Source organism: Amphibalanus amphitrite, unplaced genomic scaffold, assembly GCF_019059575.1.
Source record: "Amphibalanus amphitrite isolate SeventyFive unplaced genomic scaffold, NRLGWU_Aamphi_draft 000990F_arrow, whole genome shotgun sequence".
NCBI classification, from domain to species: domain Eukaryota; kingdom Metazoa; phylum Arthropoda; class Thecostraca; order Balanomorpha; family Balanidae; genus Amphibalanus; species Amphibalanus amphitrite.
In genome coordinates this window covers 5,968-18,801 of record NW_024882484.1, presented here as the reverse complement: position 1 = coordinate 18,801, position 12,834 = coordinate 5,968, and the positions used below count along the sequence as shown (strand labels likewise).

Here is a 12,834-nt window from a genome sequence, read left to right as displayed (position 1 = left end):
TGACTTGAGAAGGTAAAACTGGGTATCATTGGATTCGTCTCTTCCCAAAGAATCTTTTTGGTCCTTACCGCTAAGCTCTATCTCCAATAGGAACGAAATGGCGCGGGGGGTGGCACCCCCCCCCCCCCACCATGTGCGTTCTAGGATGGGAAAATGGCATTTGCGGGCGAGGGTTAATCACCATCAGCTCTGGAGTCTGAATCGATTTGGAACCAGTGCATTTATACAGGTAACCTATGCAGTACAATTTTTGAATTATGAGATTGATTACCCTTATACATTTGTATTGTTTTCCATCCCATAAGCAAACACACAATGGTCGGCCGGAAATGGTTCGCCCTTTACCGGAAGTAACGCATCCGGATCAGCATCCTCAGGCATCTAACGGACGTCCTTCTTCAGGCGTCTTTCACCTTGTCCTTTTTGTGAGGACGAAGTGAGGAAGCCGGAAGGTTAGCGTACTTGCACCTAGCATGCTGATGAGTGCCTTTTTCAACTCATCTAGCTCAAGGTTCTATCGATCGCCGGCCCCTTCACGAGTCCGTACGGTCACTATCGTATTCGTAGGTACCCAACAAAAACATACACGACTGCAGGAAGATCTACACGGGGTGTGAGAAAAAGCGCCGCTATATGCTAACGAACCGACCCAACACGGCTCAGAGGGTCACGGCGAGCTTCGAGCTTGCAACATGGAGGTCACGTTTACAGGTCAATGATGCATGTGTGGAAATGGTAAATGCAACCGAAAATCACAGGCGGGGCATTGTGGAAAGGTCAGGGGTGCTTTTCAGCAGTGTCCGTTATGTACCGCGCTTGAGGCTGATGGTAATGCCTCCGGCGCGGCTCGCGAGGACTAGGACTCGCAGGACAGATCACACAATAACAGAACGGAACAACACATAACTCGGGAACGAGGAAGTGGAAGGTGCCGCCGACCCGACCTAGTAACGGTGACACGGTCCCTCCGGCCGCCGGCCAGCCCTGATTGTTGCCCGGAGGATTGCTCCCTTCCAGTGGCGGGCGACGCCGGGCCTTGGAAGTCGGTTAGCTAGACTACATAGTTATCGCTGAAGATGACTGGGGTAGTGTGGGTCGCAGGGGCGGCACCAGGTGACCCGGCGTGGTCCACTGCGCCGGCGGAGGAGCGTGGCGTCTCTGACCTGTCGCTGGTCGCGCTCCTGCGCCGGCGCGCGGGTCTAGCTGTGCCGCGTCCTTCCCTGCGGATGTTTACGCGGCCGTCGCCGCATTCCGCCCCCAGCCGTCGGTAGATGACTGAATGCGGGGCGAAAGGGATGGATGGTCCTCCGCCCATCAGACGGTGGGACGGCAATGCGGTCACGTAGCGGACTGCCGTGCCGTATCGGTGTTGTCGTATCGGAGGAAATTTTCCTACAGAGCCTTTGATTAACCCGCGCCCCGCTGAGGTCTGGCGGATACAGGTCCTGTTGATGTGGGGGTGGGGGAAGGTTAAAGGGCCCCCGGTTTGTTTCTGGAGCCAATGATCGGATCAGAAACATTCAAATGACATTCGAAAGATCTCATCAAGATTAATCGGCTACAGTCTCGGATGACCTCGATTTTTTAGATGTGACCTTACAGAAATGTCATTTAAGGTCATATGTTTCCAATTTACAATGGCGAGCAGTCTGTCATAAAAATGGACCCAGCTTTCTAAAATGAGCCTGAAAGGGATAAATTCATAGATCTGACCCATGGATAGTCGATAGTCATCTGAGTGGATGATGACCTGTGATGTCATGGGAGGGGTCGGGTCACCCTAGATTAATCACAAGACACATGCGTGAATCGTATTGAGAGGCATGCTGGATTGTGAGTTTTCGAGCAGCTATGAAGCATAATAACAGGCGCTGTATTAAAAGTCTTTCAAATGGCTACATGCATCCCTGGCAATTCTAGAGATCTGAATTTTAGAAAGCTCCGAACCGGCTCCGGAATCCAAAACGTTTTTTTTTTTTTCTTTAATAGGTAGTAAGACTTTCTTTTGGGGCTGGGAAGTGGAAAGCAGCGCAGACTTGATTCAAATAAACTGAGCATATCATGGAGCTTGCATGTCTTGGCATTGCTATAAAAATATACAATCTTTGTCTGAAGCTTTGTACAAATATACAAAGCTTTTGTCTTCGATAATAGTCACTGACCGTAAATCAAGTATATTTTTACCTAATCATAGTTACTGCCTATAGCGAGCAAAATATAATATAGATTCCTCAGACAAGTATTTTCGCGACGAAGCTGCTCTGCGAAATTACGGTCTCTGATAAATGAGGACACGCCCAGACGTTGTTCCTATTCCAATACGAATACCGTTAAGTGATTGATAACATATGATATGCACGTTTATAACTTCCCGGAACCCTTCCCCCTAAAGCATGGTAACGCCCTCTGACACTGTTCCTGGACACAGCACCCTAATACCGCCCCCTGACACTGCTAATCCGACCATCCTCGTCCCCTGGCCCATCCATCCAACCCCCGCCGCCGCCGACTTCGCCGCTACCGCCGCCAGCGACGCGCGCATATAAAGAGCTGCGGCGCGCCGGGGCGGGCGCAGCCGACACCCAGTTGAGGCGGCGGTGAGACCGGCCGACTCCACGGGACGACACCCGTCACCAGCTGTCACCAACCGTCAGCAATCGCCAACAGTCGTCGAACTTCAGCTCCGACTCAACACCATGGACTCACAACAGGTAAAACAGGGGATTGTGTAGAGAAATTGCTCTACTTTTACGGTGACGTACCGTTAATTTACTTACCAGTGATGACACTTGTCATGTTCATGCCACGTCGCCACTCAGTCATGTGATAGGCCTGAACATTGTTGACTTTTGCCGTTTACCCTTCGGACCGTGAAACCTCTGTGTTCTACGCCTCTTAACGTTTTACGCGATTATTTTATAAAGCGGTGGCGCGTAGCGCCATCGTTTTGTTTTTGGCCTGAATAAATCTTTTCAGCACATGTAAAATTTCAGACCCAGGTCATTCAAGCTCAGGTCACTTACTGTTTGGTAACCTCAAGAAAAAGTAAATGTTCGACCCAGCTTCACCGACTAAAAGACTGCTATGAAACTTAGCGATAGATTCGGGTGACATGATGTCCATACAGTTTCTCTCGTGTACTTTTTAGTGACCTAGGCCCAAAAAAGTTCCTTTAATACAATCTTTCTGCACATGCTGACATCCTAAAAAGTGTTATGCTCGTTATGCAGCTACACTGACTGAACAATTGCTTTAATACTGTCAGCGATTGACAAGGATAACAGAATGTACGAAACGTATGTTTCGAATTTTCAAATATCGGCGACCTAAGGTTATGCCATTTTTACGACCTCTCCATCATAAGTCAATCGAAAAACAATGAACTTTGACTTTTTCGGAAGAAAGCCCGTTACACTCCAACCAAAACATTGTCTATCAGGTTATTATTGAATGAATATTGGGTCGGGCAACTGCATCCATGACCCCACTCTAGACCCCTGAGGTCACCTTAGGACAGGTCATGAAAGGCGAATGGCAGTGTTCGACAATCATTTTGATGGAAGCATTCTAGAGCGATAAAAACACCTTGGATGTGCTTATCTCGACGATACGGATCGACTAGTGCAACATGACTTACTTCGCTCAGGTCATGACTTTCACCCTAGGTCAAATTTTCAAATGAACTTGTAAGGTCGATTCATAGTTCGTACAATGCGTCTCGATGAGCGAAACACGATGGAGGTAATTTCAACGTCATCAGGCTATAATATAAGCTATCTCAGAACAACATTTTCAACAAAAAACGTTAATTTTGACGGATTTTGCCCTCTGGATGCCAAATAATTTGTCTTGAGTGAAGCTGACATACCCCTTCCCCCTAAAAATGAAGAGTTATTAAAACCTTCCCGCTTCTGCAACCCCGTAGTTCCCTTTGTCCCCCGTTTGAGTTATGCACTGATTTGTAAAGAAGTGTCTGAATAGGCGAAATATGACCTTTGATGCAGTGGCGCGGGAACCGGGGGGGGGGAGGCTAGCGGGGGCTGATCCCCCAGCTTTTCGGCTGGGGGGGGGGGCTCGTAATGTATTTGAGCCCCGCAGCTGGAGGAATCGAAATCGGAAATCTACCAACATAATTTCATAGGTTCATACATATGGCGCGGGAATCGGGAGAGGGGGCAGTGGGGGAAGCTTGCCCCCACAACTCTGCGGCCGTGGGGGCAGTGCCCCACAACTTTTCTTGAGGCCAGGAACCGTTGGGCAGCTTGTCCTCCCCAAATTAGGGGTTGTGGGTCACAAAGGAAGAAAGCATGTAAGTGAAAAATCCACCTCTTTCACTGGCTCGGCAACTCATTTGACAGATTAAAACCTTTACTCCAGGTTGCCAAAACGCAGTTTTTTCACTCAGCTGAGACGGAATACCTCACTTTTTTTGCAATTTTTTCGTTTTTTTTTTTGTTGTTGAAAAGGCCAAAGTCTGAAAAATAAGTGGCCTAAGACCGGTGAGAAAACTAGATTTGGGGGTATCCTAGGTTGATCTCTATTATGATTCAGCCCCCCCCCCCCCAGTCTGGAAGAAATTCCCGCGCCACTGCTTTGATGACCTCTGGTAACCTGGCTTGTGACGTGTCGTAGAAATTGACCGAAATACTTAAATTAACATTATTTTTTAAAATCTCTTTCGAACGCTGCTTATTGTGTGTCGCAACGTGGCTCAGGAGCTGAGTTAAACGGAGGGTGGGGAACGGTCAAACACCCGCCCAAGGCCCGGCAAAGGTATCGTCGAACTTAAGTTAAATCACTACTCGCTCTCGACGATTTACGATCGGAACACCGCCACTGCAGTGGCGTGTTCGTAGTGCACTGCGACAAATCTTCCTCTCGCTCAATGCTACCGTTGCCTGTTGCTGTAGAAACGTAGTACCGTTGCTAGTCTATCCTCTGGATCCTTTGTTGCCGTTGCTAGGTAACCGTTTTTATGCATCCAGCGCCCGGTGCCGTCTCGGCCCGGCGCAGTGCGGCAGTCAGCTGAGCTCGACCCGGGGGATGGGAGGGGGGGGGGGCTCCGACCTATCCTGGGCAGGCCGCTCGCTCGATAAGCGGCGTCGATACCGTCACCGTGCTCACAGCCAGGGGCAAACACCGCGGGCACGCCGCACAGACACAGCAACGATGGGCACGACAGACAGCGAGGGCACAGACGCACGCATGGTCGGCCAATCTCTGCAGGCGTATTTTAGAGTAAGTGATGCATAGGTGCCGAAACCGCCCACTAAATACGTGACATTTGGGGTCATTAGCATGCGGAGATCCTAAACAAAGAGCTGACCGACGGAAACTTTAAGCAGAGTCTGTTTGGGATTTTGCAAGGGTCTATTCGCCTACGAGTGTACTTGCGAGTATGTTCACGGGAACCTGAGATGCCTGCAAAGTGCGACTGCCTACTTATCGTAACGTAGTGGCCCACTGTGCATAAAATACGATCGCAAAGTAGGTCATGGCACCGCTCAACCCCTGGAGCCTGCCAATGACCAGCCGCAGCAACACCCAAACATCAATGATCAGCGCAACATAGCAGACCCTCCTCCCTTTGTTGTGGACACAGAAAGTAGCGGCAGCGACTGTAGTCATTATTTGCAACTGACAAGATCTCGTCAAATACGTGGCATGCATTCTTATTTGGGGACCCAAACCCTATCGGCTATCAGCTCACTCTTATACTTATCCGGTTAAAATGGATTACTTGGGCAATGTTGATTCCTTGATGCTTCCGGAATAAATGGTGTTATTTTTGCAAAGGTCCTATGTCGCGACCTGTCGTGACAGTCTGCTGTGGCGCTGACCGCCGATAACCCCGCTGACCCCACTCGCGTGTGACGTCTGGCGGTGATTTTCAGAGCACTGAGGCGGGCTGGACGCGGACCCTTCTATCCAGCGTATCCGTGGCCTTCTTCGGATGTCTTATCAGCTCTGGATACAACATCGGCATATTGAATGCGCCACAAGAGGTGAGAGCTCTTTTTAGGGTGTGGTCCACCTCGTGTTAACTTTATTTCTCCATAAACTTTAATTTAAGTGGCACATGGCACGAATAATCTCAAGTATTGACTATGCTGATATAAAAAGTTTCGTGCATTCTATTTGCCCTACGTGGGCGATCTATCAAAATTGCATACACAGATTAAATCGGTGGTGATTAACGAAATGATAGGTACTCAACATCACATTGCGATGACTGCAGATCATGACAGTCAAAGCCGATGTGATTCAACCCTTTGGGAACGCGGTTCCTTGAATAAGGCATATTGAAAGGAATCTGCCTCGGGTAAAAAGGGCTTGAACGTTTTTTATCTACTCGTAAAAAGCCGTACTATCGACCTCGCGATTGAAATCACAATATGCAGCGTTAGGTTGCCGAAGCTAATGTCATGCTGCCCTCTTCGACCGCATGTGTCAAATAGGGCAACAATGCCAGCGTTTTATGCTGGTTTTGTTTTACAACCACAAAGAAATGCAGAAAATCCGTAACAATTATTTGGTCTTCATAACCCGCTGACATTTACGAAGGGAGGCGCACGAAGCGCGATTGTAAGTACGGAACGATGTTTTCGTAATCGTCCACTATGACTATGACTAATTCAGTACAAGAGTGTTGCGCAACTGACACGATGGGAAATCACCGAGACAGCTGGTGTTCAAAGTTTACTCTAGTGCTCCCGATGCATTTCCGCCGAGTCGATCGCACTGCGGCCCTCGTGAACCGGCTGGCAGCGAGCCAACTGGCGCGGCTCTGAGAGCGTCCGAGGACTCTCCTCTGCCAGGGACGCGCGGGCCGGGTCAGGCCAGCTGAGACGCGACCAGAGACGCCGACATCGACCGGCAGACTGCGGGCCGTACCCGGAGAAAACCGGCACAAACCGGTACCGTCGGCGGCTCGGGAGCGCGGCGGCACTGCGCATGTATGGAGACGGTCGAATCAGCTGACGGCTTCTGTTGCGCTCACGTCCTGCTGCGCCGCCCCCTTTTCGTCTGAATCGGGAGGGTGCCGGGGTCATAGGTCACCGCCGAGAAGCATGGCCTGGATATGAGCGTGATGCGGGCCCGCGTGGTAACAGCCCGCCCAACGACCCAACGGGGAGGACCGAGCCAAGCACGCCAACTCGGAGGCAATGTGGGGTCTAAAAAGGGACTGACAGAAGCAGGGCGTGTATTTTGTTTGGATAAACCGAGGGAGGTGACAGTTGTCAAGCGGAATCATCTTATATCGCGTCCACGATCCAATAGAGGCAAAAAGAGAACATGACATCCGCCCGCGCCGCGCATCTATTTAAGTTCAGTTCGGCTGTCCCGCAGCACACCAATGCGTTGCGGTACAGTCTATCTTCCAGTCAAACCAGTCCGAGCGAAGCCAGAGGAGTTCGGCTATCGGTAGCGCGCTCAGAAACGGCGCTTTTGCGCCGGCACGTGTTGAGCGGTGTTAGGGAAAAAGGGATCAAATGAATTTATTGCGTTCAAATATGTAAAAATATTACATGAAAAGGACTTAGACTCATCATCGGCGTACGGCATTCAGTTTGGTTCTTTCAAATTCAAATTGTGCCATGTCATTGGTGATGTGTAAGGAGACTCGAGTTTTTGATGAAAAATACGTGACTCCTAAATATCAGGAATATATGGAATCGAGAATCTCTGATTCCTTCTAAAACGATCTGCTAAGTTACAGCTGACATACGTTCTAGAGATACCTAGCTAGCAGCATCTATATCATTCTCCCGTGACAGTGACACCGAAAACTTACTCTTGCCTGTGAATCTGTGATATTGCCATCGCCCTGCTATTGTCTTGAGTTGAGTTATCATGGATCCGAGCCCAGCTACTTGCTTGAGAAGTCATTGCGCTGTTCGATAGCCTTTTTTATAAAGCCCCTTTTGTGTTGGTTGATCCAAACTTTTTAGCGGCTTAAGCTATCAGAAGGGCGCAGACTCCAACTGCACTGCTTCACAGTCTCCATTCCGCCACTCGGCTTTCCTAGAATGCACGTCCAGCACCTTGTGGTTGAAAATTCACTATGTGCAATGCGGTACAGCCTAAGCACAGGCGTTTGTTAGTAACGCCATCTACGAGCAGTTTTAGTAATCTTTGTAACGGAAAATGTTATAAAACGAAATGGGCTTAAACACTGCCGATTATATTGGAGCACTGTCCGAAACTCTTTCTGTAGTGAAATAATAATTATGATTTGTGTTGTTCATGTTCAGATTCTGATGAAGATGAGCAATGCCTCTGCGGCCCACGACTTCGGAGTCATTCTGGACGCCACCTCTCTGGACCTCGTGTGGTCGGCTGTGGTAGCTGTGTTTCTCGTCGGCGCCACAGGCGGCGCTATGGTCGGAGGAGCGGTCGCTGATCTCATAGGACGGTAAGGAATACTCAGTTACGTTTACCTGTGTGCCCTGTGGTGCACTGCAATTTGTATATCGACTGACCGATAGCATGCTGCAATAACTGATACCCACTTCAGCCGAATTGTGTGAACAGCGCATTGACTTAGTGACTTTTTGTTATACAAAAGGTATAGTTGTTTGCTTCCTGACTTGCTGGTTTTAGGAAATATGATACATTTTTCTTTTCGCAGCAAACTGTCCATAATGGTCATTGAAATTGTGCTGGCCCTATCGGGAATTTTGCTGTTCATCGGATACGAAAAGGAGCACGTGCACTGGTTCTTCCTCGGGAGGATCTTCGCGGGCTTCGGCACAGGTAAGAACAACGGAAACGAGAGAAGAGACACGATAATTGCTCTCGTGATCAGTGTCTTGTATTGTGATAAGTTTCAGTGACAAAAGTGTGACTTTTGCTGTTTATCAAACACAAAAAGACCTACCTATTCCGTTCCCTTCATAGCACGAGTAAAGTCCTTGCGAACCAATAGAAACGATAGCACATGTCGGTAAGCAACAATCGTTTCGAAGCATCCCCGACAGTCGAATAAGGATTTAGCATTCTGTATTTATGATTAAGAACGCTCGCTTTCGGATCTCGGTGTCTCATCATGATAAATAAGCTCGCGATCGGTCATGTGACGGCTTGACCTCAGCACAGCTGGTCTTGGGTTGACTCAGATTCGGCATGCTGGTTCTGTCGTGCCTGGACATGGTGCGGTATTGGAGAGCTTTCGGCCAGGCCTCATATGGTGGCATTGCTAATTCTGGTAGCTTCTATTTCTAATGGATTTTGCTAGCTGGGGAATACGCTGTTTCCACGCACGCACGTAGTTGCTTACGTATTTTCAAGTGATAGGTACACATAAGTCATACACACTCCAAAATGACGGCTTGACGTGTATGTGTATGAAACTTTGAAAGGATAGGTGGTGCGAAAATAATCTTCCTTTACGTGGCATTAAATCAATCTAGAAACTCCGAACGTCAATGTTAACTTAATCTGGCGCCTTAAGATGCGTCCATTTCCGGTTTCAGCACTTCTGTTACTTTGCCATCAGGCCGTTCGCTCTTTTTTGTACGGTTCTGCAGGATGAAGCGCACAAAATGGAAGGTTATTTCCGGACCACCTCTACCTCAGCCATCCGGTGTGATTGTGAATTCCACCCAAATTCCTCGGCTCCACCTCTTGTGAGGCTCCACTGGCCAGACAATGACCGGACTTGTTCGCGTCTTCTGCGCAGAGGTGTCGCCGGGAGCGCCAGCGTCCACCACTCCCCGCCAGGCGACCATGTTAACACACCACTTAACTTACAGCTGAGGGCCGCACGCGCCCAACGGGCACGGTACGTAACCGAACAGGTATACCAGTCGTCTGTCTGTGTGTTGGTCAGAGTGTGCGCACACTTGGTCAGCCGCTGGCGGCCCCGCGACTGCGACTGGGCGCGATAACCGCGACTTTGTGAAGCGTAGGCCGCGGTCAGTACAACGGACAGCCTTCGCTTTGTGGTAGCAATGCGCTAACAACCTTACATGCGCGCTAAATTTCCAGCAGTAGCCGTTACAGTTTGGACGATAAGCACAGTGGAAAATGGGAATTTCCCGCGATAATTGATTCAGTCTACCTTTACTAACATTGCAGCTTTTGCTTTAAAAGTAATCAACTGCTCTCTCCAGCGTGTCATTTCTATCAAAAGCTTTCTATCGCTGTGCCGTTGGTCGCTCTCGCTTAAAGTTTCGTCTCTCCACAACTAACACCCTCCCGTTCAGTGGTATAGCCGGTCGGCCCGCGCACCTCTGTACCCCCGTGACGTCAGCGCTATGGCCGCCGTAACCCCTGTGACGTCATCGCTATGTGTCGGCAGGTCTGACGTCCACCGTCTGCCCGCTGTACGTACACGAGGTGGCACCACCGCGCCTGCGCAGTGCGCTCGGCAGTGTCACAAACCTGGGCTTCTGCGTGGGCCTGCTGCTGGGACAGATCCTCGGACTTCCTGAGGTGCTCGGTACGTCACGGGAGGGAGAGGGATCCGTCAGTAGGGGCATTGGAAACTGGGACAGACACTGGGCCTACCTGAGGTGCTCGGTACGTCCCGGGAGTGAGAGAGATCCCTCAGTAGGGATAGTTGGGCAGGTCCTCGTTAACTGTCCAAGGCTGCCACTAGCATTGCACACATTGGATTGAATGAACAACTACATCGTAGAGGCAGATATTGAAGTAGTAAAGACATACTTAGCCCGAGTTCAGTATGTAGGTATTTTATCTTTTGAGCATTTGTTTTAGCATATAATTTTGCAGCTATATGATCCAATGAGCATTGAGGATATGGACCAATCGATAAGTGACGGGATGTTTGTTCCGGTTGGCAGGTCGCGCCGACACGGTGCAGTACCTGCTGGCGGTGTTTTTGATCCCGACTTTGGGCGCCTCCGCCATGCTGCCCTTCTGCCCCGAGAGCCCCAAGTACCTGCTCATCAACAAAGGAAACGAACAGGACGCGTTCGCAGGTAGGCAGCGCCACACGCTAAATGTACTTTATTATCGACTTGCTTTCATTAACACATTTTCTCACCTTTTTAAGTACACAGTCTCGTTCAAGCGTCACCATTACCTGAATCCCTCCCCTCACCCCGACAGCTCTGAGCCGTCTGCGCGGTCTGCCGCAAGAGGCGCTGTCGTCGGAGCTGGGCGGATACCGTGCCGAGGCCAAGCTGGCAGCCGAGACGCCGTGCTGGACGCTGCGCCGGCTGCTGGCTGACGCCGTATGCCGCCGCCGGCTGCTGGTGCTCCTGCTGATCTGTGCCGGCCAGCAGTTCTCCGGAGTGAACGCTGTGAGTGCGGTGCCGAGAGAGGCTTAGAGGGAGGCGGGGTGGCGATGTGGGTAACTGCTGAGATGCGGCCTGGACATGGCATTGGGTGGCAAACTTCCAACTCGTGAGGTTGTTTCAGGAACGAGCTTATATGTTAGTCTACCGCCGATTCAACTCATGCCGTAAAGCGTAAGGTCCCTACAGCTCTTCCCTGGCTCACCCCTCTTATCAATCTCTCCTGCAGGTGTTCTTCTTCAGTACGGCCATCTTCCAGCGGGCAGGCCTGAGTCAGTCACAGGGAGCGCTCGCCTCTCTGGGCTGCGGAGCTGCCAACACGGCGCTGGCGCTGCTGGCGGGCCCGTGCGTGGCGCGTGTGCCACTGAGGCGTCTGCTGACCGTCAGCTGCCTTGGCTGCGCCGTCTGCCTGGCTGCCTTCGCCGGGGCACTGTGCCTCATGGTGAGTTGTGGGGTCTTCGTGAAAGGTAAGGCCTGTGGGATTCCGTCGTTAGGCTCGAGACCTTACGTTTTCATTAGAAAATAAATGACTTACCCTCAATTGATTTCAGTTTTCGTCGAGCGTTTCAAGCAGTACCTATGCTGTTTAATATCAATTACTAAATTCTTTCTAGTCACTCTTCCGTGCGGACAATTATTCAAAGCGTGCATCTAAACAGCAGTAGCACCTACCATTATCGGCAATTTTCGGCCCTTTCTTACGGTGCCACTCTCAGCTTCTCACTCTGGTCGCGTTATGTCCAGCCGACTCACACTCTCTCTCTCTCTCTCTGCCTCCCGCAGGAGACTTATGTCTGGGCAGCCGTGTGTGCGGTCGTCTTCCTCATTTGCTACGTCGTGGCCTTCGCGTCAGGGTTCGGCCCCATCCCGTGGATGCTGGGCGCCGGTAAGTCAAGCCAAGTAACACACATAGGTCATAATATTTAAACATTGTTGTTTCTTTAAATGATGATAATGGGGCACCATAGTTCTAGTATATGCTGTAAAGAATATTTTACATAACTGACGAACTTGTTACTGAACACGGTACCTACATTGCAAAGCTGACCGACCTCTGACACTACCTTCCCTGTTTTCAGAGATGTTCGAACAGGGCCCGAGGGCGCTGGCCGTTTCCATGGGCTCGGCTACGATCTGGGTGTCCAACTTCTTCATCGTGCTCCTGTTCCCCGTCATGTACGCTCAAGCTGGCGTCGCCTGCTTCATATTCTTCCTGGTGTGCTGCCTTCTGGCGGCGGCCGTGGCACACTTTCACTTGCCAGGGCCGACAGTAGAGGGCATCGCAGTCAAGGAAATGGAGGCCGTCCAAGTGTGAAAGTGCTTTCAACTGTGGTATAAAGCGAGCTTGTTTATATTAAACATATTTGCTCATTGTGTTGTATATGACATACATTTCAGCTAAATACATTTTTTCATCCATCTTCATAAATACGCGATTGATGTCTCCATGCCAGGGGCTTCCGCCGGGGGAGCGGGTCGGATAATTTAAATTCCGCAGTATAATCTAATGTCCAAGAGGTCATGTTGGGGTGGTGCCTTCCCTCCCCTAATCCTGATATCGTGGTGGAAC

At 50.2% G+C, this 12,834-nt stretch overlaps 1 protein-coding gene across 1 annotated transcript; it reads left to right on the top strand.

Annotated features, from left to right (window-relative positions):
* Positions 1-2,566: 2,566 nt before the first annotated feature.
* LOC122368919 (solute carrier family 2, facilitated glucose transporter member 1-like) lies at positions 2,567-12,623 on the top strand. The gene is made up of 10 exons (XM_043343240.1): positions 2,567-2,711; positions 5,895-6,005; positions 8,256-8,416; positions 8,633-8,757; positions 10,304-10,444; positions 10,809-10,946; positions 11,077-11,270; positions 11,494-11,706; positions 12,048-12,150; positions 12,344-12,623. The coding sequence occupies exons 1-10, from the start codon at positions 2,697-2,699 to the stop codon at positions 12,577-12,579; spliced, it is 1,437 nt and encodes a 478-aa protein (XP_043199175.1). The 5' UTR covers positions 2,567-2,696; the 3' UTR covers positions 12,580-12,623.
* The last annotated feature ends 211 nt before the right edge of the window (positions 12,624-12,834 follow it).